Genomic DNA, 26,895 nt, shown 5'->3' on the forward strand with positions numbered 1-26,895 from the left:
CACATGAATATTTCAAATTGAATTTTTTTTTTTTAAATTTCTTTCAACTCGAACGATCCGACTGATCCACAATTTTATACTTTTTTGAAGTGTAGTTTAGAATTGGAGATCTATTTAAAGAGAAGAGCTGCGAAAACTTCAAATTTCAAATATTTAGGAGACGGAATGCTCACAGGAAACAAAGGATGAAAGGGGGTATGTAAATGTTCAGGAATCGAAAGTTCATTTGGCTGAAATTGGTGAGGATTTCCACTTATTGATAAATTTCTATCTCATTCCACGTTGTTTTTAAGGGTTTTCAAAATTCTAAATTAAAACTTCATAGAAAAAGCACATCAATGCTTTAGCATAAGCGCATACAATAGAACTTGTTGCACTTTCCTGTGGATTGTAATTGTGCTCTTACTGTGCTTTCAAGTTTTTGCACTGCTCTTTTGCTAATGATTTTTCAATGTGATTTCGCTCTGGATTGCAACTGTGCATATGTAGTAAAAGCACAACAAAGACGCAACAAGTGAATGTGGACCTCCGAAAGGGATCCGCTCAGCTAGGGACAGAGTGTAGTGGGTATGACTTACCCACCGAATGTAGTAACCTTAAACCCTAAATCTATGGTGGGTTTAGTGTTCTACACCCAACACTAATACCCGTGTCATAACTAATGCATTTTGGGCTTATATCATGCATGAAAAAGAAAGACAGCTAACAACCTAAGCACGTAAAATCCATGTTGTCCAGTCTTTATGAAAGGTAGATGTGTAGTTTAGTTATTAGATGTAATAATCCGATTTAAAATGAATGAGTAAAGAATTATCGAAGTTTAAAATACTTAAAAGTTATTTTAAAATAATTCAAAATAATTAGTGCTTAAAAATAATTATTGAATCAAATTAAAATAAATATTAAAGTTTTTTTATATTTTAAAATTGTTTCAAAATAATAATTATATAATTAATAAAAACTATTTTTTGAATTTAATTAATTATTAATTAAGTATGATAATATTTTTTTTTTTAAATATTGATATATAATATTAAAATTTTTTGCTTATAATTAATTTTAAAGAATTTTTTAAAGAAATCATATTAAAAAAGGGTTTAAAATTAATTAAAATAAAAATGGTGGCGGTGGTCAGACACTCGTTGGGTTCAGGTTGGTTCTGCGGACCGTGGGCAATCATTACAAATGATTGCAAAGGTGGCACGATCAATTCCGCAATCACTTAATGACATTAGCACTAATCCCCACCATTGATTCAACACGGTATGGAATCAACGTCCCTAACCGAGCTCGATGGAGAGCGGATTCGTGGGATCGAAATCTACAGTCATTCCAAACCTCGGAACGATGATATATCGACCATTGATCACGAGATCAACGGTCGAGATCACCCCCTAGCGGACGGAAACCCAACCCGAGACCAAAATAATATTTGGGCTTGTTCTCTCAATCTGGTGCACCAAATTGAATGAAGTTTAAAGCATAAGCTTTATACATGAAGAGCATTCATGAGGTATGCTTGTCGCAGTTTAAAATGCTTTTATGAAAAGCTATTTAGATCTAAGTGTAGTGACATAGGGTTTGTGATTTTACCTAATCCACATGGTGGATTCGGGAGATCTTAGGCTTGTTGCACTTGTAGATTATCAACGCTCCTTTTTGTATAAGAAATTGCTTTTTGAAATGCAGTGGATCAATAGGAAATCACCTTGGAACGTAAATGGCTTCGGTTTGAAGGAGATCTCGCCATCGGCGGGTGTTTAATGGTGGATTTGACTTAGGAAAAGTAGAGAATGATTTGGAAGCTCACATGTAAGAAAACTCGGCTTGGGAGAGCTTGGAGAGAGAGAGAGAATCAAAAGTCTCCTTCTTGGAACCCTAATTCATCTATTTAAAGGCCGAGACCTATCATGAACGGCTAGGATTGAATTTAGATTCAATTAGGATGGAAATCATGTTGAATTAGTCGTGGTTTGAATGAAGAGTTCATTTGGAATGATTCAAATGCTTTAAATGGGCTCTAATTAGTCTTAAATATGTCATATTTATCTAATGAAAACTTGGGTTGCCCAAGTCAAAGGTTAACTTGGTCAACCATGTCAAACCCAAAGAGTGAGTGGATTGAGCCAAGGATAGGTTGTAAGTGAATTGAATTTGATTTAGGCCCAATTAAGCTAAATGGTTCAACCAACTTGACCAAGGGCATGGGTCTGAGCCCAATGGGTTGGATCTGACCCACTGAGTCCAGCGGAGGTTAGAATTAAGCCAAGAGAGCATTGAATTTGATTTGAAATTGAAAGGGAGAGGGTATGGGTCAATTTGGGTCAACTTAGATTGAACCCTGGCCTGGGTCTGGGCTCAGCAGACTTGGTTTAACCCACTGAACACAAGGGAGGTGGTCTTGGAGCCTAGCTTGGTCAATTTGACCAAGTCAACCCCTTGACCCATGGGTGAGGGGAAAACAAGGTCAACACACAGACCCCCAACACGGGCAACAAACAAAATAGTGAACCATGCATATTAGCGTTGACCCAATGTAACAAGCAAAATAGATTAAATAACACAAGTAAAAAATCACCAAAAGGTGAAAAAGTAGGGGGGCTCCTCTCCTTACCCTTCTCAATAGTAAGGGCAAAGCCGAGGAGAAAATAAAGGAAAAGGGGGGAGCCTCACATCCACCTGACCATATCGAAATAGTGAATGTTGACAAACTCTATGTTCACCTGACCATATCAAAATAGTGAAACAAAGAGTGGAAGAAATAAAGTAAACCAACTACATGTCTGACCATATCGAAACAGCAAGGTAGAAGATGAAAGGGTCCCGCATTCACTTAACCATATCGAAACAGTAAATGGGGAGCCCAAATAAAAAATAAACCAACTATCTGTCTGACCATATCGAAATAGCAAAATAGAATGTGAAAGGGTTTCGCATTCATCTAACAATATCGAAGCAATGAATGGGGAGCCAAAGTAAAAAAGTAAACCAACTATATACCTGACTATATCAAAATAGCATAATAGAAGGTGAAAGGGGTGGTGAGGTATTCCTTATAGGGGCTCTGTCGGACTCTCAATCAAGTAAGGTTCAACATCTGCATGACCATATCAAAACAACAAATGTGAACGGCTCAATACTCACCTGATCATATGCCAACGACTCAATTATACTTCTTATATTATCTAGCTCAATACCCAACTTGCAAGCTAATTAGCTCTTTTTTTTTCTCAAATAAAAAAAAGAACACAATCATTAACATGTAATTAGCCAACAATAAAGGGTAACCTTTGAAAGGAAAGCTTCAAACATTGAGACTCAATGCATGGCATAACACCTTAAAGTTTATAACAACTTTAGAAAATCACGCCTCAAGTTATTGAATATTGGCATATGGAATAATATAAGAAGCCAATAGGAAAAAATTCTCATAAAAGTCTAAAAATCCTCACTCTCAAACCCCCCCCCCCCCCCCCCCCCCCCAAACTACACACGTACACACACATTGATTCTTTTTATAAGAGATAAGAAAACATGTCCATAGCAATGGGAAAAAGAAATGGGAAAGTAAAGATCAATTGTCATTAGTCATTCAATGAGCTAAGACAATACATTTATCTACCCATTTAGAAATTCTGAAAAAGAAGCATGAGCGATGCAGGCCAATATCCACTTGACAAAAGCTTGGGGCACTCCTTTAAGCAACAATCTTTCTAAAATATATTATTTATTAATATCATCAAAAGCCTTTTTAAATATCCACATTAGAATAAACACTGTACCAAAAGAATGAGAGTTAAAGTGGAGTGATCTAATGATTAAGGGCAATATTATCAACATTATATTGCCTTTAATAAAAATGGCATGAGCAATATTTATAATGATATGTAAAATGTTAACAAAAATCTTGATTATTCCATTATAGAAGACATTGGGTAAAAAAGATAGGTTTGAATCAGTTAAGGACTTTGAATGAATTTTGTTTGGGAATTAAGTGATAAGATTTTATGTCACCATATCAAATACCTTGCAAGCATAAAAAAATAATTAAAAAAAATGTTGCTTAATAATATTTTAGGCATGAATAAAGAATTTGTTAGTAAAACGACCCGAGGATTTGTCAGCACTAATGTTATTAATAGTATAAAGAATTAATTATTATAAATAAGCTCCACCATAGTGGCAATCAAAATACAAGGGATATTACTGTCAATAAGAATATACATACAATAAGGAAAAATGAAAAGGCCAACATTAATCACATTTAGTTCTTTAATATTATTTACATTATTTCTTTCTTTGGTACTACTTGTCCTAAACATATTTAGCATCATAAATTAATATGTAATTTTGGGGATCATTTTCTAATAGATAGAGAATACTTTCTTAATATTATTTAATGAAATGTAAGGTTTTATTCAAATTGGATCCAAGCTTCCAATTAGCATTCATAAGGATCCTTTTGATATCTTTAAGCAATTTAAAGAGAACAAACATTAAATCACCTTTAATTGGAAGAGTAACATAAATTCAAAAGAATTGAGGAGTAGCTTGAATATATAGGAGGAAGCACTTTATAATAAGAGATAATGAAATAGATCAAACCATTGGTAATTGCCAAAGGCCTATTAATCTTGGTGTGTATAGGATCATCAATTTGATTATTAGACCAAAAGAAAAAGTGAGACATTAGCATACTTTGCAATTCCATTAACCAATATAAAAGTAATGCATTCATTGAAATATGAGTTTTTTTCTTGGCCTAAGAGGGGTTTCTTTGCCCACTGTTTCTCATGATGGAAAGAATATAATTAAAATATCTAAGAATAATCCAATGTGAGTTAATATAGAAAGATAACAAAATAACTTTTATGACACATAACTCGGCTTGAACAAAATTCAATTATTGTTCGTAAACTAAATCAATTCGAATCAATTCCTCTTCATATCAATCTGAGTTCTTTAAATTTCCGACGGAAAATTTCGTTGGCAATTCGGTTCAAATTCATCGTATTTGAAGACGTCATCTTTTGGCGAATTTTTTTTTCATACGCCTTATTTATTAGCATAATTTTTTCCGTCGGAAATCACTCAATTTTCAATGGAAAAGCCCGTCAAAATGTGTAATTTCCCGTAGTGTTATAAATATAAATTTTAATGAATATTGTAGAATATAAAGATTTCTCTCACATTTGATGTATTTTAGTCCAAAAAATATTTTGGAACATATTTACCTTAAAATATAATAAGGATATTGGTTCAAATAAGTGCATTATGAAAAATTAAAAGAAAAAAAGAAAAATTATGTCGTGATATCCTTGCACAATTTGTCTCAAGATAGCCCAAAATTTTTTAAATTGCTTACGATTAATACAATACAAATTCTTCACACATACAACAATCATTTCAAAATAAATCTAATGTTAGAGAACTTTGCTTACTTAAAATTTTTTATGTGGCTCATATTAATATTAATAATTACATGGTATTAATTGGATAATAAAACATTATTAAAATAATTTTAATTAAGCTTTGGTATTAATCTCTAGATTTTAATAATAATATTTAAAGTTTAAAATCAAAATAGACCATTTTATTTACTATTATTACATTCAATGTCAAGAAATTTTTAATTCATTTTATCATCAATTGAAAAAAAAATAAAGTTTATGAACTAATGACTTTGATTGCAATAAAACAATTATGATTTTCAATGCGAAGGTTTTTTCAAAATGTTGGAGCCAAAAAAAAAATGCATGAGTTGTTGATAATATTTGTATTATAATTGATAATATTAAATTACAAAATAAATTAATGAAACAGACCATCTTGTGGATTTCTATATGTCCCCTAATTATTCATTTCTTTCACACATTTCATTAATCCTTTTCACTAAATAATCTATTTTTTTCACATATTTAATGAATAATTAAATTATCATAAGAATAAATGGATGCCAATTCATAAATCATTTTTATAATTAAATATTGAGTTTTCAAATATTACAAATTAATATGGAGGCATATTTAAACTTTGCAATGATATTTTTTAAATTTTAAAATATATAAGTTTTATAATTTATATAATCACATATTTAATATTAAATAATAAATGATTTTGATAAAGCCTAAAATTGAATTGGTTCGATCCATGAGTTTGGATTGGATCGGCTCAAAATTCGAATTTATATATATTAAAGCCGATTTTGATCAAAATCAGATATATCAATAAAAAATCAGATCATTCTCACCTCGATAAATTGCTAATATCATCTCAACCCACTCTCAATCAAGGAAAATCATCTCTTCTCCAACCCCAAAAAAAATAAAAATTATCAAAATCAACATAATTTTTTTGGGACATTTAGGCCATTTAAGGCAAACTCACACACACAATGCATACACAAAGGCTCAAACCCAAGACCTCTTAGTTAGAAGCATAAGCTCTCAACCAACAAGCCAAGGTGAGTTGTGTAAAATCAACATAATCAATCCCCTTCATTCAACTTTGCTAAAAAAATATAACAAGAAAGGAGAACTCCAACCAAACAATTAGGCAATCTACACAAACTAGGGAACAAAGGAAAGCTCAATTCGAGCACTATGAATCAAAAGAAAAAGCAGCTCATGCAACAATCTGACATTAAATAAACTATTCAGATTTATTGGCCAAATCATACAAAAGAAAAGAAAAGAAATCACTTGTTAAGCCTAGAAAAGGAGCACTTGCAGAGTACTAAGAAAAACTTTTTTGAGATCACATGAGATTGCTTTAGAAATCATTCTCATCTCACATGCCTTAGAATCAAAGAAAATCTTACATTGAGGACAAACTACATCAATGCCAAAGGCAGTCATGTTTTAAAATATGCAATAGAAGGATGTGCCAAAAGTTAAAGAGGAAAAAAAAAGCACTAATTGTGAGAAAATTTGAAAGAATAATATTGATCTTATTTGATTATAATTACAATATTGATCTTATTTTATAAGATACACAAGGTGTACAAATTAAACAACAGTATCAGTCTTGATACGTATCCAGAAAACTCTCTCGAATAGCCTGAATCCTTAGGAAATATTTGAATTGAGAACATTCATAATTAAATTGAGGAACATTCAAACTTCGATTTCAGTAAACTTTAATTGAATTGAATGTCTTTGACAAAATCAAGCCCAACGACACAATAAGTGATCCGATCAGAGTTTAAATGAGTTCAATCAAATGCTTTAAGCATATTTTGAAATTTCAGCACATTAATTGAAGAATCAAATGGCCTTCAAATTTGGCATCTTATGGTAAAATCAGTTGTCCAACAACTCTAACATCATTCAATTCTAAGATCATTAAAATACACAAATATTAAAATAAATAATCTATGATCAAGAGGATCAATATAAATTGTTCAATGGAATGCTTTAGATTATGGACAAATTTAATAAAATGCTCCTATGAAAAACCCATAAATAGGAAGCAATTTTCTATGGGAGGAATGTTTCGGAGCTAAGAGATATAAGAAACTTTATCGCCTGATTCAACAATAGCCGCCAACAACAACCATTAACAACCGCTACCACAATGACCGAACTTCCTATATACACATCAAACCCCGTCATTTGAATTCAACTATCCGACTGTGAACACGCAAATTTTGTTATATTATCATCTCTCGACTAATGTTATATAATCTTCTTCGCGTTCCATCATTTCTTTATAATCTCTACAATGAGAATAAAATAAATGTTATCAACTGTGTAATCTCCTTTAATTATGAAGAAGCATATTCTCATATCCTTAAATTATAGAATATATTATTTCAATTATGCCAGGCTTCATAGTTTTGCCCTTTTTGAAATTTTCATGTAAAAAAATGAGGTGTCTTACAATTAAAAATCATGGACAAGCTCGCCTTACAATAGATTCATAGACGATCATATAGTTCCCATGATATTATTTCAATTCCAGAAGCTCCAAATCAGCTTATATTTAATTTAACCAAAGCCACACTAGACCAGAATCACATCATTCAGAAGGCCACCAAGAAGCTTCTCATAAAGCAATAACAAACGAATGTTTAGGAACAAACGCAGTTCCTTAAAATGCACTGAAGCACAATCGATTATCATTTACAATTCAACATGAAAGCTAATAAGGTAAAAAAAAAAAAACTAGAAGACTTCAAATAGAGCAAAAAAAAACAAGTATTACAGTATATTGTGACCAAATCATTAGATACAAAGAAATCAAATACCTCAAATCAACTAAAAATTTGTCCTCGATGGTGATACACTGATACCTCCATCCAATCCTCTTCATATCCTGCAAACTTGTTCGCCTACAGTGATCAAATTGGAGCCTACTCGCAAGACAAAATCCTTACAATCAGCCATTTCGAGGAGGATCATGGCTTTTCTTTTCCCCTCATATCATACATCACGCAAGCATCAGCAGCTGTCTTCATCTGTAGCAAAGGAATGTCGCCATTAAAATTTCATCACAAGCATGCTGATGATGTTTTTGTGTCAAAAAAATATTGAGCATGTAAAGGAAAACCAATTTATATCAGAAATATGTATCAGTAGTTGTAACATGAGTCTTGATCTTAGAGAAGAAAAGAATCATCACATGTTGGAAATATTTGCGGGTGTCAATTCGGATCAACGGGTTGGGTTCGGATCCAACCTGAATTAACCAAGATATAAATGGGGTTGATCCGAACCAAAACCGTTTAGCTAAACGGGATAGGATTTTCAATCTGAACTCGACCCGCACGGGTTACCGGTTTGACCCGACCCGTTTAGCTAAACGGGATAGGATTTTCAACCTGAACTCGACCCGCACGGGTTACCGGTTTGACCCGACCCGACCCATAAACCTGTCTGCCTTCTTTTCACGAACGTTTGTTGAATCGAACGCAGACTGAGTCGGTCAATCAGAGTGAGCTCAGTGAGGCCACAAGTGAGGTGGAGGCGGGGCTCGAGTGCTCAACCTGGCAGGCAGTGGTTGCGCATAGCTCGTGCGAGATATGATCATCGCAAATTGAGATGCTCGACGCCTCGAGGCCCTCGACCCGAGCACAGCAAGGCAGACAAGCAAGAGCCCGCTAGAGCTTGGAGCTGGGGTTGGACTTGAGCGCGGCAAGGAAAGCCTCGCCCTCGACTCGAACTTCCGCAGGCGCTGGGCTATGTCATCACGCAGCGGGCAACTAGGCTAGATCATCGCGCGGGATCTGGGTTAGCCGGGTCAACCCGAACCCGACTCATTTTTTAGGCGAGTCAGAAATCCGAACCTGACCCGACCCGTTTTACAAACAGTCAACCCTAACTTGAATTTTCCCGAGTCAGGTTTTGGGGTCATGTCAACTTTTGACACCCCTATAAATATTATTATACAAATGAGCATCAAATACTCAGGGTGAATTCAGGAGGATTTTAGTAAATACCAGAGCAAAAATTCGGATTGAACAAAAACAGCACGGATGGAGCTCCCACCACTGTAGGGTTTGAGGAAAAGGGACCTTTATATCACACTAAAAGACCACTAGTTACACTGACTTATGGCAATTTCGCACAATCAACTGCCTTGAAAGCCTGAACTAATAGGTGAGATACAATACAAGTATACAACTAAGGCCTTACAGCCAAAAATCTAGACGCCCCAAATTTATAAATGCATCGCAATGCCTATAATTCCATTGACGACCATAGTTAAATGTAGATCCATAACTTAAGGATCGTTTGGGACAGCTTTCTTAATGCTTTCTAAAACAGTGTTTTAGTTTTAAAAAAAAAAATTGAATTAGAATTTTTTATACTAAAAAGTTGTTTTAGAAAGCAATGAAAAAGTTGTCCCAAACGAAACCTTAATCATCCAGAAAGCTTAAGCATAGCATGCATTCGACAACCTATGATCGAGTGGCAACAACATGGGAAGCTAAAGAATGACACACACCTTCATCTATGTTAAGTCTAGGAAGCATGTAGAGTAATGGTAGGCTCTATAAGCATGGGTGCAACATCTATCTCTTGCATAGTCTCCAATGCAACAAACTCCATAGAACAAGGCATAATCCCAAAAACTCAATCAACAATAAGCTTTTAATCATCATCGTCATTTATTTCAAGATATTCCTCTACAAGATTAGGGTCATCTTCATACACATCCTTCATTTGGCCCTATTCAAACTTGCCAAGGGAGAGGGTGTTCTTAAAGCTTCGTCTAAGGATTGGGAGAGATAGATCCTCCTCTCAAATTAAAGATCTACATTATCTTAGTATTTTCCTTTCATTATATTTGATTATTGCAATAAAATTATTGTTTTCTCTGGTTTTTCATCGAAATTTGGTGGATATTTTTCGCTGTTTTTTCAAGATTGATAGGTTTTACTTGAGATCTTCAAGTGTATCCTATCAGAAGATTAACATTCCTGCTTAATATTCTTTTACTGATCTTCCTAGAACCTGTAATAGGTAGATAGTAACATTTGTTGGTCAACGTTCGGAAGTTCCCGTCACATGGATAATTAGTAAATAGCCTCTTTAGCTTGGTTACATCCTGCACCCAGAGACTTCGTCCCCACAAACAGAAACCTATGAAAACGTTCTGCAGCAGAACATTTAGGGAAAAGGAAAAGAGTAACCAGCAGTTGGGAAGAGGAAGAAAAAAAGAAATTTTAATAGGGGGAACAAGGAATCGATAGACTGGCACAACTTCTTGCGTTATCAAAGAACAAGGGAACCATCACACAACCCAGGGACTCCAAATAAGAGCTGGTTGAAATTCCAAATAACTTAATTTCACTTTTAATCAATTTCATTAAGTCATAAAAGTGAGATATGACGGCTAAAGAATACCATCACCAAAACAGCGACATGGTAGCACTTCTTTAGTTCTTTTATTTAAATATAAGAAATATCAAAATATTTTATTAATGAAAATGTGAACACATCGTTAGTTACAGATTCATGTCTGGCCCAAGTAACATCTGAAGATGAATTATCTTGCCAACAAAAAATAAAATAACGAAGAGCTCCAAACAATCCTAACAATAGTCTCATTAATCACCCTCTATTTATCTCATGTTGGTTGCTAGTTGATGCGATAGGCATAGTTAAAACAATAGTACAATCAGATACTCCATCCAAGGAAATAGAGGAGACTAGAACATACCCCTTCATGGCATTAAAAAACTTCCAGATTGAAAATATCATTAATATGTTTGATAAAATACAAATCAAGGGTATAAGCATTAGGTTTTAGCTTTCTAATCATTTTGAAATTTGAAAGGCCCAAAGGCTAGGGCATATTATTTTTTCTCTATATTTATTGGAGAGCATTCATGCAAATATGAATCAAGACCTAATTACATACAGAACACTTCAAAATGCACTTGTAATGTAAAAAAAATCGGATAGAATTTTCATGATTCAATTCATCATTTGTGCTAAATTTATATTAGTTCAAAAGAACCTCTAGTATAAATATAAAACAGTTAAGGGCTGAAAATTAACTCCATATATAATTACAATTATGACAACACATGGATTGATGAGATGGCAGCAATAACGGCAATCAGACACAAAAGGGAAGAAGTCTAGGGAAACACGAAAGTCAGCGAATTTCCATATAATCATCTCCTGAGGCCTTATAATACTTATAATAATTTATAAATTGTCTCTAGACATCAAAATATATTATATGCAAATGCTCAACAAAATCATAAATTCTCTACAAGGGAGAACTAATGTGATCTATAAGTATCTCAGGATTAAAGCCTTGCACAATCTCAAATAGAATTGACAAGAATTTTATTAATAGAGTTATTTAAAATCAAATTCAACAAAAAAAAAGAATTAAATCATTCAGTCTTAGCCTATAACCAATTAGACATTTGAATTCTAAATACTTCAGTCGCTTCACCCACACACGGAAGAATAAGTTGCTAGCGTTGAGTGAGGCTTAGAAAAGTTGGAATATGTTCAGAAATTTCAAACTCTTCTCAGTAGCAAAAACAAGAACAGCAGAAATAGTAGAAGAAATGCATAAACATCATAAAGATCATTTTTTTCCTGAATTGAAGCTAAATGATAGCCGTTCAACAATTTTTTGGTGAAAAGGAATAGGATGGCCAGCTGATGTAGAACTTCTAAGAATTTAAATTCTCCAATGCATATAAAAACTGAGATACGCAAAATCATTTAACAAATATTAAAGATATACAGGGGGCAAAGTATTAATAAATGAAAATTAATGAGTAGATTAATGAAAATTGAAAATATGATACATCTCAATACTTACACAATACTTACAGCCTTCTATTAGAAATTAAAAACTATAATAAGGATAAAAAAAGTAACACACATAATTGAAATTCACTCATTCAATAAGAAGTCATATTTTAGCAAAGTTGGTTAAACAAAATCATGCTTTCAACTAATAATGAAATTATGGGAAAAAAAGAGAAGAAAACAAAGAAGAAAAGAAAGAAATAACCAGAAAATCACCATCATCTTGTACAAGATGATAGCCTCTCCTTGAATTTTTTAAGTCTCTAACTTGAATTAAGAACTTAAGAGCGACCATACTCAAACTTATTTTCTTTTCGGTTGTTCTTTTCGTGATCAACGAAATGCCCATATTTTGACCGATAGTATAGACACAAATTGTAATCTCAAAGAAAAATGAATTGCGCTGCCAATTAGCAATTTTATGCAACTAGTAATAATAAGCTGTGTAAATGAATCTTATCCCTATTTATACTTATAAAATCAATTGAAAATATACTCCACCAACTGTAACCAAACCCAAAAATCCCACACTCGTTCAGTTCTGCGAGGCACCAAAGTAAAAAATGCATAACCATGATGGGAAGCAGAGGAATCACATAAGTTGGAAGTCCCTAAGCAGGATATGATAAAAAATAGAGGAATTAGTGGAACAACCAGGAGAGTTGCTAATAAAAAAAAACCAACGTAACAGAAGATCAATTGTAAATAAACAACAAAAAAACTCAGAGATATGCACAGTAAGGGGTCATTGATAAGCACTGTCATGTAGTACAAGGCGCTGAAGGCAAATTCCTGCTACAATCCAATGAAGGAGAATCTTTCACATTGGTTATGCGTATTGAGAAGAGCAAAGGAATAGGAAAATGATGAGGAGATCAGACGATCTCTGATCTCTAGTTTTTTTATTTTATCTATTTTATGTACTAGTTTATTTTATATTTCTGTTTTTCCCATTTTACCCCTAGAGGTGGTAATGTGGTGTTGTAGCCCGAAGGATATTTTAGTCATTATTTCTTTTCTTTTCATGAGGCCTATTTATAGGCTAGTTCTCTTGTATTTTGAGATGATGATTTGATAATGAAAATTTTATGTGTTTTCTTCTTCTTCTTGTGTGAGCACTAGAGAGAAGGGAGAGAGAGCTCAAGGTGAGGGCAAGTGCAACACCCATCAATCATTGGAAGAGTTTGCGGCTCGTGGTTTAATTTATTTTATTTTTATTTTCTTCTCTTCCCCACCCCACCCGCCGGCTCCTCCTTTCCCTTCCACCGCCGGCTCCTCCTTTCCCTTCCACCGCCGGCCATCCACCCCCACCCAAATCCTCCCCTAACTCCACCACCTCAAGCCCCACCGCCGGCCTAACCCCATCCTCCCATCCAACCGAGCCCCTAAACCCCTACCACCTCCTTGCCGTCGGCCACCTTGGCCCTCCCACCATTAATGATGATTTCCATCATCATTACCGCTTACCAAAACTCACCCAAGTGATTTAGGAAGATAACTCTGCAATTTGAATTTCAAATAACTTCCTAAATTGACATAGCTATATTTAGAAAGTTTTTAATTTCAAATTGGATTAGATTTAATTATTCCACTCCCTAATTAGAAAACCCCATTAGGAAACTTTTAAAAGCTCTCCAAATCCTCTCCCTCCCCTCATCATGCCACCGACCCATTAATGGGCTTCACCCATTGATTGCCTATTTGGATCCTAAGCCTTGGTTGAATTTGAATTCGAATTTTCAAATCCCCCATGAATTTTGAAATTCAAAATTCAAAATTACTTTAATTACTTTCCTAAAATAACTAATGTCATTTTGGAAAATATCTTTATTTGAAATCACTTTTATATTGGAATTTCAAATACTTTCCTCTTTGATAATCTTTAATTAGGAAACCTTCCTAATTACATTGAATCTGAAATTGAATTTCAGATTTAAATTCAATCTCCAATTAATGCATATGGTCCACATACATTACACCTAGACATAACTCCTCCCTCTTTCATGGCCAGCCCACACCTCTCTCCCATCTAATTAATTTTCCATTTAATCCTCCAATGAATTCCCCAATTCCCTCCACCCCTCTCCCCACCGTCGGGCCCCCTTATTTTCTCCCTCCAATTACTTGTGTGATTGATTTAGCATGTCACCTAAATCATCAAATTAAATCCCAGACTTTCTACCCATTCTTGTCCACGAGATTACCACCCTGCCCTCCAAGCCCTGACCATTCAGGAGGAAACCATTGAATTCCTCCCCTCCAGGTTGCTGTCAAGGTTCCTGGACGGGTTTGATCTGCTGTCCTGAATTTTGGGACATTGAAAACTGCTGTCCAGAATCTTCCCAAGACCAAACGGCTGCTGTCCAGAGAATTCTGCACCTCCCCATTGCTGTCCAGAAACTTGTCAAAGCTGTAACAGAGTTTTTCCTGCTTTCCGTCTGCCTTCTAGTTGATTGGTGAATTCCCCTGCTGCTGTCCTCTGCCCAGGAATATCAAAATCAACAAGAGAACTGTCCCAGAAGTCCTCCTGCTGCCGCCCCACTTCTCCAAACAGGATCCAGTCCCTGTCCAGATTAAATTTAAGTCACAAGAGACGACTGCCAGCTTAGGAAAACCTTTTATGTGCTGCCTCAAGGCCCAAACCAGGATTCGGTGAACTCTCTCCCTTATTCTTTTATTCTCCTAGTCGCATTCAATTGTGGAATTAATCGATTCACTGGAAATGTGTTAGTCTTATCTGCTAAAGCCTAGTAAATTAGAGAGTTTAGTGAGGGATCCTTGCATAGTAACTTATCTTATTGTTAATCTAGGGATCTCTTGTTGAAACCATCCATATATGCAACGTTAGATTAATTGATTGTTTTACGGTATTAATTCTTATGCATGTGATTTAGCCGACCTTATTGTTTTATCTTAGCGTTTAAATCAGCATAATTTTAGTTAATATTGTTCTCTAAATATTAAGCATGCAAATTCATTAATCTATCATCCTAGCATGTACGTTCTACATCAAAAAACTACCATGGAACAAGGTGCAAACTATTTCATATAATTCTCCAGCATTCTCAGGGGAAAAGTAAGCATCGCACAAGCAAAACGACCAAAGAAATGGCTAACCTAAATTCCAAAGATAAAAGCTTTGCTTAATATCAATTAATTAAGCCATAGAAAAGAAATACAAGGGTTATTTATAGGAATAACATGATGTAAACAATACCACAATGGTTGTAACATTTATATTTCAAATTAAAGACAACCATCTAAAACTAACTATCAAATTCCAATCTATTTTGTGGTGGGATATCAATGCCAAAGATGAATGGCTAGATGGTCTGTCAACATATGTATTTATTTCAAATTGCTGAACTCAAGTGCAATACCTTTTGGAATTGAAAGCGGATACAAAAAAAGTAAATGAACGAATCAACAATTCCAAACTTGTAACAAAACACACTCGAACCTAACAAGCAAAAGTTTCATGTAGAGCATTTGTTTAGTTTTAAGTCAATTAACAAAATAGCTGTAGACTAAATAAACCCTGTTGCATGACCAAATGTCAACTTCCTGCAATTTACGGAGCTGAATCAATAAAGAAATGAACTCATACAATATAAAATGAAAAAAAAAAACGATACCTGAATGATATTTACTATTTGTTTAATTCCCCATCCAAGCAACGCTAATGTGAATATCACTAAAAGTGGTAAGCTATGTTTTGTAGCATTCACACAAACCTGTAAATATTGGATCATGCAAAAGATAAGAAACATTAAAGTTGCTACTTCAACTCAAACAAAGGAGGCCAAAAAATAACAGCAGCACAAAACTTACAAAGATTAAACTTTCATCCTGACTCTCATGAATAAGAAAAAGAATGATGTAAAGAACCTGTGACCGGCCATTCTCATCAGTGAACTGAAAATAGAGCTACATAAATGTCTAAACAAAGAGAATGTTTGGACAGTTGTTTACCTCAGATCCCACGCAGCAGAATGCCATAAAATAGCGATGCTGATAATATGCCCTTAAAAGCCAGCTACTTTTGTCTTTGACATCTTTATGGCTACTCTTGCCACACAAGAAAGTACTGAAGATGAAAACACCAAAAAGTTAAAAATAGTGAATGGAAAAGAAAATTCTCTTGATAAAATACATTTGAAAAGCAATGGGAACTCCGTCCATGCTGGATAAAAAACATTTGAAAAGCAATGGGAATTCAACAGAAAAGGTGGCAGTTTTGTCCAAAAAAATCAGATTTGCTTGACCAATTGAATATAGCAAACCTTCATCACATTTTCAGTCTTGATAATGTTTTAAAGGTAGATTGTGCTAAGAAATGCAGCTATTTAGAGTATTTAAAGGTATAAAAAGGTAAAGAATAACATAAGAGCAAAAAAAAATGACATATTTACAGATACAAAAAGTTGCCTTCATTATTTGGCTAATACTATCTATATGAGAAAGAAAGCATCTCACTCTGTATACTTAAACAAACAATAATTGCGGCCTTTCTTGTACAAAGTTTTTAGTTAGAGAAAGAGGCATCCTATCAAAGGTTTAAAGAGCAAACATACATCAATAGAACGGACACAAAACGATACTCCCACAACCATCAAGGGTACAAAAAAATTTCCACCATGCTAAATTCCCCAAACTATACTCGCTAGTAGAGTCGTTCATATTCACATACTAGTAGTTTACACAAGCTTGTCTCACTGTTAACAGGAAAAGTCATTCATATATATTTGTCAAAAGTAGTTATAGCGAGTTATCAAATTCATTAGCCTAGCCCCATAGGACAACTGCCTCCTTTGTGACAAGATCTACAATCAGTAGCATGCTAGTCTCCTATAGCTGGCAAGACTTAGTGGTGACTCCCGCGGAGTCTAAAAAGTCTAGCATAAGCTAGGCCCACCAAAGGCAACGACAACTCCAATAGTAGTAAATAACCCTATAGGCCGACTCCCCACTTGTGACAGGATCCGCAATGAGTAGTTTGCAAATACCTTATGGCTGGCGAGACTAATTAGTAACCCCCGCAAAAACTAAAAATTATGATATAAGGCATGTCCAATTAAAAATAATCATTAAATTGAAACATACACGTGAAATAAGCCCCATTTAAGTAGTCGTGTATGATGTATCCCTTCATAATCTTCATGTCATGAGCTAGCAGGATAGGGTTTACGTGAGCATCGTCTTCTTCATTTACGCGAGTAGGCGAGGCCCCAAGAGACCAAGCATGCGAGGCTAGTGATAAGCTAACCTCAAACCTTCCCTTTACATGCCTGATATCCATCACAAATTCTCTTATCCTAGCCTTCTTAGCTTGCCAACCTATTATTATTATTATTATTTTATTTTTATTTTTTTAAAGTGTCCTAAATATATCACGCAACTAAACCTAATTTTTTTTCGTATAATATAAGAAACCATTAAATATGGTTTATTAGCAAGTAACGATGACATATTTTGTATGCCTACATCAAAGGTAATGCATGTAGATCCAAGTTTTCAACATTAGAAATCTAAGATTGAGTTTGGTATCAAGGTTCAGCACATGAACCAAAAAAACTGCTTTTAATAGGCTTTACCCAACATTTTTCACTACCTTCCAATATTGATAAAAGCAAAAGCCCACACTTGACCAAAACAAGTCAAGCAATCATAACTAATAGGATCAGAATAAAGTAATGCCACTACTAGTGGGGTAAATGCTACAATGGTTTCATATGAATAGAAAGATACAAAAGTAACGTCAAATTACACAACAGTTAGGGGTTAATTACCTATGCCATCATCATTAATTTACACAAAAAAAGATAATACCAATAAAAAAATTAGAGGCTAAAGATTTAAGGCAAAAATATCAGAACACACCTATACATTTGCAACCAATGGCTTGCAATATCTAATCCAAGCAATGCTAAAAAGATCAAGCCAGGTCTGCAAACATAAAAGATGTTACAGAATAAGTGAGTGAGACGCAAAAAAATGATAATAGCATTTCATTCATAATACAATGAAAATGAGCACCTGTATAGTTGAGATAGGATTGCCAATAGACAAGCAGTGCTGACTCTGGTATAATATAAGCAAAAAAATCACGTAAGTTGGCCTTTGCAAGGACTTCAAAATGAACTTGGAACAACAAATTTACACAACATTGGATACAAAAACAACTCATTAATCTCTGGGAATCCCAAAAGAAATATAAACAACAAAATACTTCAAAAAATCACCTGTCTGTTACCATGTCCAGAACAGCTCCAAAGGTCGATACTGGGAAAAAAAAGATGGATGATAAACAATTAAATACCATGTTTTTTGGCATGGTTTTAAAGTCAAATAAAAAGTTGCGATAAAATTCATAAAAGTTAAGTCAGTAGAACTCATGCTAATTTATTCGATTTCCTTCAAACATTCAAGATGATATATCGGAGTATAGAAAGGCAAAAGTTTAGTTAGGAGCATTATTTAAATATAATTAAATAAAAGAAGCTTGATTAAAATTTTATTTAAAAAGGAACAAAATAATAAATTAGATTTGCATTTTAGTAAAACCACAAGTTTAATTTGCATTTTCAGCAAAAATGCAAAATAGTTTGCGTTATCATTATAAACGCAAATCTATTTTGCATTTTTTTAATGAAAACTGAATTTTTTAAATAGCTCAAGTAACTTAAGTTGATTTATACAATGGGAGTTTTGTTTTTATATTTTTGACTTAAAGTAAAACCATGGTATATGACCCTCTGCTCAGAAATTTATTTTCAACTCTCAGTTTACTATTATGTTTCACAATTCTTAAATGTTTTTTCTTTCAATTTTTAGGACAAAACTCTAATGTTTTTTTTTTTTTCTTTTTTTAAAGAGCGTTAAAATACAATTTATTTAAAAAAGTAAGGTTGAAGCATTTAAGTACCAGCTGCTTTCCCAAAAAAAAAAGTACCGAGACAGTCATATCCCGAAATTTTACTCCAAGTCAAAAAATAAAAACAAAAACTTCTACTGTAATGCTAGTTAATAGTTATTTAAGGTGTTTTAAAATATTTTAATTTTTCTTAAATTTGCATTTTTAATCAAAATGCGAATTAGATTTGCTTTTTCACTGAAAACATAAATCTAAATTGTGCCTTTACTCCTTTTTAAATTAAATTGTATTTAAGCTTCTTTTACTTAATTATTACCATATGGAAAATAGACCAGTTAGGTAGAATTAATCTAAAGTTCTAATTTGATAAGGTGTAACACATCAGATATGATGCATGTAGATTGTCAAAAAAATAAATTTAGAATGAAAAAGAAGGAGAAATTGCTCAATAACATGGGTTCGAACCCCTCCCCCATGGCAAATTATTGGGTCAGGTGACCGAAGCCATCTCTCCGTTCGGTCACCAATAAAAATGCGACATCTGTTAGGCGTTTTTTTAATTTATTATTAACGCTTTATGTCTTGTCAGATTAGCGACCCGACCCGATATAATTTGCCCCCACGGCACCCCTCCCTCACCACCACGACGAAACCAAAAGCCATTTTTCATGTACTTTTCACATAAAGTCAAATACAGCATGCTACATCATAGGCCAATAAAATCCTTGCCTTCAAATCTTCAGGGCAACTACATCTCACATGAACAGTGGAGATTCACCTCACTCAAAGATGAGGGGAATTCCTCCATTAAAGGATCAAAAAATCAAAAGATGAGAAGAAACAGTGATCCAAAATACTCTACAAGATGGCTAGAGCAATAAGATGAGTGGATAGAAAATATAGAACACATACAAAGACACGAGTTTAAGTAGTAACAAACAAGCTAGAGACATGGAATTGTGACATAGGCCGATTTTTATTCCTTATAAAGCATAATATACACGTGATAAGCACGCTAAGACTTTAATATGAGCATCCAGAAAATCAATCTAAATGTTTTTTCTTATAAAAATTGTAAATCCGTTCAAAAAAGCCTGAGTTCACCTGTGGGTAACAACAGGAAATTCCAAAAAAATAGCAAAAATATTAGGTCTTATTAGACAATACTTCTCATCTGCTTAGCTTTCCAAGAACTTATTCACGAATCAAAATTCTAATTTGTAGAAGAAAAATGAGATGCAAATGCTATACTATATGCACACTTCCTTCCAAGCATAATATAATTGGCAACACACTAGCAGAGCATTTTTCCATTTCTATTAGACTAGAGAATCTGTTTTGTGCTAAACAGTACAAAAATACTTTTGGGGGGCAATGACTAGCTGAAATAAAGGCATTATCAAATTAAACTGTTAACTGGTGCTAGTTGGATATTCGCTAGCCCAAGCGCTTCTTTTCAAGGTAAAATTACTCTTCTGTAGTAGGTCGACTCTCATTGCCAGTTTATGTGTTTGCCTATTGCAAGCTTCAGTTCACAATTATCAAACTTTTTGAGTAAATGGCTTTCATTATTCTGGTCTTGTAGGTATCAAATTTAAGTGAACGTTGAACTTAGTGTACTTGGAACTCGTTTGTAACCACAAAAGATAGAAGAAATTAGCATCCTTACTCAAACGGAAAGAAGGCCTTATTAACTCAGGTTCATAACTAACAGGTAAGCGATCCTTCAAAATAATAAAATGTTGACCAAGATTATATCAGCCAAAATAGTTTCATTGGTCCAGAGCTTCAAGCATATCCAGGTTCACCGGAAGATACCGTGGCTTGCTCACAAAGCATGTAAAGAACCACTTTGAATGGGTGGCCGTGTACAAAGTTCTATGGATGCATGCATGCATGATTACTGCAAGCTATAAGCCAACGGCCAAACCTTAGGTCAAGAAAATGGCAGCAAAAGTTGACTGGACTGCACAAGGAAAGACTAAGAACGGGTGCCTCTAATAGGCGTAGAAACTGACAATACAACCCTTCCATGCAAAGCATTCACTGGAAAGTGGTTCCGATACAGGAGAGGGCAGCATGTTAGGGGCGGGGAGGGCAATGGATTCGTCTCCATTGTGGGGCCCATTAAACCTATCATTACGTATGTGAGAAGAGGAATTAAGGAAGGGATTAATTAGGAGATGTTTCCTAATTAAAAAGGACAAATTCGGGGGCTGATTTGAAGGGGATTAATTAGGAGATGTTTCCTAATTAAAAAGGACAGATTTGGGAGCTAATTTGGAGGAGATTAATTAAGAGATATTTCCTAATTAAAGAGAGCAGATTTAGGGGCTGATTTGGAAGTGATAAATTAGGAGATATTTCTTAATTCGAGAGGGCTGATTTGAGGGCTAATTGGGAGAGGGCTATTTTGGAATTTGTTGTCTTATTATTTGCTATAAGTAGTAGGATTTATGTTATGTTTGTATGCATAATTTGATTTAAGAGTGCTGTAATTTTCTTTTTGTGAGGGACCCTAGCGGCGTAGTCCTCTCGAAAGAGGATCATTGTATATTGCTTTGTTCGTATTTGATTTTCTATCAATAAAAATCTATTTTTGTGTTGAATCCCTTGAAGTTTGTTGCTGCTTTTGATACCTTTCATCTTGAGTTGTGGTCAGGGAGGTTGAGAGGAATTTCGAAGGCAGTATTGGAGGGAAATTTTATGAAGGGCCTTACGCCTGACTTACGAGTGGACCTTCGATTACTGGGGCCGAAGGGGTTGAAGGAGACGAAGGAGCTAGCATATATAGTAAAGGATCGAAGGCAGATGAAGAGAAGCGGTAACAGCAGTGTTGCGGGAGGAACTTACAGAAGTACCTCAACTTCATTTGCACCAAGGACACAAACGATATCATTTTAGCATGAGTCACCAAAGGTGAATAGTCCCCAAGGCCAATTTTAGGCGCTTCACAGAGACAAAGGTGCAGGACAAGAAAGCGAAAGGTTTGTGTTTCGGTGTGATGAGAAGTATGTATCAGGCCATCAGTGCAAGGATCGCACACTTCAAGTTCTTCAAGTTTGTGAGGAAGAGACTAACAACGAGGACCAGGAAGAGGAAGCAGAAGAAGGAAGAGAGCATCTGCACCTTAATTTGATGGAAGTGTCCCTAAATTCTGAGGTGGGATTTACTCCAAAATCACACAAAGAAGGTGAGGGGACAGATCAGAGAGCTATCAGTGGTGGCTTTGGTGGATAGTGGGCAACTCATAACTTCATCTCCAATTGGATCGTAGACCAGTCGGGATTGAAGTTGTTGGATATATGGAGCTTTGGAGTCATGATGGGAACAAGAAAGGTAGAGAGTAGGGGAATTTGCAGGAGGTTGGTGGGAAACTCCAAGATATACAAATAGTAGAGGATTTTCTTCCCTTGGGTTTGGGGAGCACTAGGGGTGCAGCCAAGTCAAGCCGGCTCGAGCTCGACTCAACAACATGCTCGACGAGTCGAGCTTATCGAGATCGACCTCGAACAACCAGTTGATCGACTCGAGAGCTCGTCGAGCAGCTCGCTTCGCGGGAAAAATGAAATTGCGGCGGGAATATGAAATCAGAGAAGCAACGACGGATGCAGGAAAAAGGAAATTATGGCGAGAAAAATGTTGGCGAAGCGATGGATGCGGCCAACGAGCCATAGAATCGGAAAGAAGAATGAGTGACTCGAGAGGGATAACGTGAAAGCGGAAGGAGAACTATAAGGCGTTTAAGGAGGTAGTCGTCGGACCCGAGGTGGTACCGTCTATTGCAGGTGTTCACACTAGAAAGGTAACGATGCCCTAGACCCCATCTCACGCATTTGTTTCTCATCCTCTCTGATCATGGTCGTGGATGCTAGTAGTTTATCTTTGATGGTTTCCTTGTATTCTTTTTTTTTTTTTCATTAGTCAAATTCGGGTAAAAGTTGCGACGAATGGTTCTCCTTCCGATTTTTTCTCTGTCGTGACGGACTCGATCGTAGAGCATTGAAGGACCCGGCATTGGCGACGACGTGGACGCGTCATTGGCGACGACGTGGACGCGTCATTGGCGACGACGTGGACGCGTCATTGGCGACGACGTGGACGCATCATTGGCGATGACGTGGCAAGCGGCGACGGACGCGGATGCGAGCAGGGACGAGGGATTTTTTTTTCTCTGTCGAGTCGAGCTCGAGAACTCGACGATCTTTTTTTTTTCTCGGTCGAGTCGAGCTCGAGCTCGACTCGAGTTCGAGCTCAAGCTCAAGCTCAGCATTTGACAGACGAGCTCGGCTCGAACAACCCCCGACTTGTTTGCACCCCTAGGGAGCACTAATGTGATCTTAGGGATGAAGTGGTCACAAGCGATCAGGGAAATGAATGTGGATTGGAAACCTCTCACTTTAGAGATTTAGGTAGAGGGGGAAAATGTGGTACTACAAGGAGATGCCAGTCTATGCAAAACCATGATTTCACTTAAAAACATGGTCAAGGCAACATAGGGAGTAAGGCTGGGCTACTTGGGGGAACTATAGAGCCTAAAGGAGTTTTGAGATTCAGAGCCGATAGAGGTCACTCATTGTGTACAACATATTTTGCAACAATTTTCTAAGGTATTTCAGCAGCCAAACGGGTTACTGCCACCCCATGAGCACGAGCATGCCATTACCTTGAAGAAGGGAGCATCGCCTATTAGTGTTAGACCATACCGGTCCACAAATTCAGAAGGATGAGATCAAGAAGCCCATCAAAGAAATGCTTAAGGCAAGAATTATCAGGCCTATTGTGAGTCCTTTATGTAGCCTCGTGCTACTAGTAAGAAAGGATAAAAGTTAGAGGTTTTGTGTGGATTACCGAGCCCTGAACAATGAAACAGTGTTGGACAAGTTTCATATCACTATAATCGATGAGTTGTTGGATGAGTTGTTTGGAGCAATCATTTTCTCCAAAATTGACCTGAAGTCGAGATACTACCATATCAGAATGAAGCCAGGGAATGTACACAAAATAGCTTTCAGGACTCATGAGGCTCACTACGAGTTTTTGTTTGGGGATGCCTTTCGGCCTCACCAATGCCCCAGCCACTTTTCAAGTCTCTTATGAATTGGGTTTTTAGCCCTACCTCAAAAAATTTGGATTGATACTTTTTGATGGCATGTTGATCTACAGTCGTATGGAGGCAGAGCATATGGGTCATCTGAAGACGGTACTAGAGACGTTGAAGGAGCACATGTTATATGCTAACCTAACGAGATGTTCGTTTGCAAAACCACAGGCAGAGTACTTGGGACATGTGGTGAGCAAAGCAGGGGTAGCAGCAGACCAGTCCAAGATTGAGGCTATGTTGGACTGGCCTTTACCTAAGAACCTGAGGGAGCTAAGAGGGTTGCTAGGCCTCACCGGGTACTATCGAAAGTTTGTGCAAAGGTATGTCACGATAGCATGTCCATTGACAGAGCAACTAAAGGACAGTTTCAAGTGGGGGGGAGATGGCTACGTAGGTTTTCGAGCAGCTGAAGAAGACGATGACTAATGTACTAGGGTTAGCACTTCGCGACTTCAGCAATCCATTTGTGGTGGAGACATATGTATCAGAATATGGACTGGGGGCAGTGCTCATGCAGAATCAACGAACTATCGCCTATTTCAGTCAGGTGCTCAAAGTCAAGGCGAGACTCAATTCTATGTATGAGAGGGAGCTGATGGTTATTCTCTTGGTTGTTCAAAAATAGTGATCCTTTTGTTGGGGAGACATTTCCTAATCAAGACAGATCAGATGAGCCTAAAGTATTTGTGGGAATAATGAATGGCCATGGAAGAGCATCAGCGGTGATTATCCAAGTTGCTTGGATATGACTTTGAGATACAGTACCGACCAGGCTTAGAAAACAAGACAGCAGACACCTTATCCTAGATCCAAGATTAGGAAGCTTTGAAACATGAGAGTGAACAGAATGAAGGATTGAGGAAGATCATATCCTACTTGTTGCAGAACTCGGATAGCCATCCTGATTACACATTGAGAGGAGACCAGCTGATACAATTGGGGAGATTCATTCTATCGAGAGGACAGCGATACATTCCCAAGTTGTTGCAGGAGTTTCACGACAGTGCAGTTGGAGGACATTCAAAAACTCAGAAAATCTACAGTCGATTGTCAGTAGAATTATACTGGGTAGAGATACACAGTGATGTAAAGGACTGAGTTGCCAAATGTGATGTGCGCCAAAGGCACAAGTACTTAGCCATGACACTCTGTTTAAAATTGCGCAACGAGAGGCGCGCCTTTGCGCAATTCTTCCCAAAGGCCCTCGAGGCGCACGCAATTTGGAGCTTGAATGAGGCGTACGCCTCACCCTGTGTGAGGCGCGCCTCAATGGCGCAATTGCGCAATAATGGGTGAGGCGTACGCCTCACCCGTTGGCCCCACCCTACTTAAAATGACTCATTTTTTTCCCTACACTCGTTCGGCCCAGGCTTTTCCCGATAAAGCTCCGCCCGCAAGCTCCTGTTCGCGAAACAAATCCCCTCCCGCATGGTCGGCCACCCTTCCCGCCGCCTCTCCCGCCGGCGCCGCCTCTCTCCGGCAAACTTGAAGTGTCCGGCCGCCTTGTAGGAGAAGTCCACAAACGATTTTAGGTTTTTTTTTTTTAGTTTTTGGTTACATTTTTGAAGTGAAAGAAATTCTAAGGTTTTAGATTTTTTGAATTATTTTGTGTGATTTTCGATTCTTTCATTAGGGATCATGGTTATTTTGTGTGATTTTCGATTTTCATATATCATTTAGATGTTTTTATTGTAAGGTACAATATTGCTATTATTTTCCTGCTAAAACCCTTATTTTTTCATTTACGCAATTCTGTGTCCGTGAGGCTTACGCCTCAGACCGCCTCGAGGCTTACGCCTCGCCTCACAGACAAAAACCACCTCGAGGCTTATTTACGCAATTTTAAACTTTGTCATGACACCAACAGGGTAACTACAGCCTCTAGCCCTATCCGAGAGAGTGTATGAAGAAGTGACGAAAGATTTTATTGAGAGGTTGTCGCTTACAATAAAAACAAAGACAACACTGGTAGCAGTGGATCGTCTGAGCTAATATGTATGCTTCATTCCTCTGAAGCACCCTTAACAATGTGGTCTCTGTGGCTATTATTTTTTATACAATATGTGGTACGCTTGCATGGATTTCCATAATCCATTGTATTAGACAGAGATAAAGTGTTCCTTTGTTACTTTTGGAAAGAGTTGTTTCATTTGCAAGGGACAGTCCTGAAGAGAAGCACAGCATATCATCCCCCAGAAAAAAGGCTATACAAAATTGGTACATAAGCATATAAACCTATTTGAGGTGTATCAGACAAGCCGAAGAGTTAGGCAAGGTGGATTGCATGGGCAGAATATTGGTACAACATCCTGTATCATTCAGCAACAAAGACAACACCTTTCAGGATTCTATATGGCAGAGATCCACCCCATCTGATTCATTATGGGCAGAGCACAGCACCCGTGTCTAGCATCGAGCAGTGCTTAAAGGAGAGGGGCAATATATTATCCATTGTTTTGAAAACCGGACCGGACCGGCCGGTTCGACCAAGAATCAGTCTAACAACGAACTGGCCAAAACCAGTTTGAACCGCCGGTTGAACCGGCCGACCGTTGAACCGGTCCGTTTTTTTAAAAACCGGTCCGTTCAACTAATAATATATTTAAATATTTTATTTTTATATAAAATATTAA

The 26,895-nt window shown here is 36.4% G+C and overlaps 1 protein-coding gene across 3 annotated transcripts in view; it reads right to left on the reverse strand.

Moving 5' to 3' along the window:
• Positions 1-8,022: 8,022 nt before the first annotated feature.
• The window catches only part of LOC110114996 (CDP-diacylglycerol--inositol 3-phosphatidyltransferase 1), a 36,960-nt gene continuing 18,087 nt past the window's right edge, over positions 8,023-26,895 (reverse strand). For all 3 annotated transcript variants that reach the window (XM_020848080.2, XM_020848078.2, XM_020848076.2), the window contains exons 5-11: positions 18,527-18,566; positions 18,321-18,365; positions 18,165-18,230; positions 16,257-16,371; positions 16,116-16,172; positions 15,920-16,018; positions 8,023-8,458 (exon numbers count right to left, since the gene is read on the reverse strand). In XM_020848080.2, the coding sequence (XP_020703739.2) occupies positions 8,399-8,458; positions 15,920-16,018; positions 16,116-16,172; positions 16,257-16,371; positions 18,165-18,230; positions 18,321-18,365; positions 18,527-18,566 (482 nt within the window). In that variant the 3' untranslated portion in view covers positions 8,023-8,398. The remainder of the gene's footprint in view (positions 8,459-15,919; positions 16,019-16,115; positions 16,173-16,256; positions 16,372-18,164; positions 18,231-18,320; positions 18,366-18,526; positions 18,567-26,895) is intronic.

The sequence above is a fragment of the Dendrobium catenatum genome, unplaced genomic scaffold, assembly GCF_001605985.2.
Source record: "Dendrobium catenatum unplaced genomic scaffold, ASM160598v2 fragScaff_scaffold_542, whole genome shotgun sequence".
NCBI lineage: Eukaryota > Viridiplantae > Streptophyta > Magnoliopsida > Asparagales > Orchidaceae > Dendrobium > Dendrobium catenatum.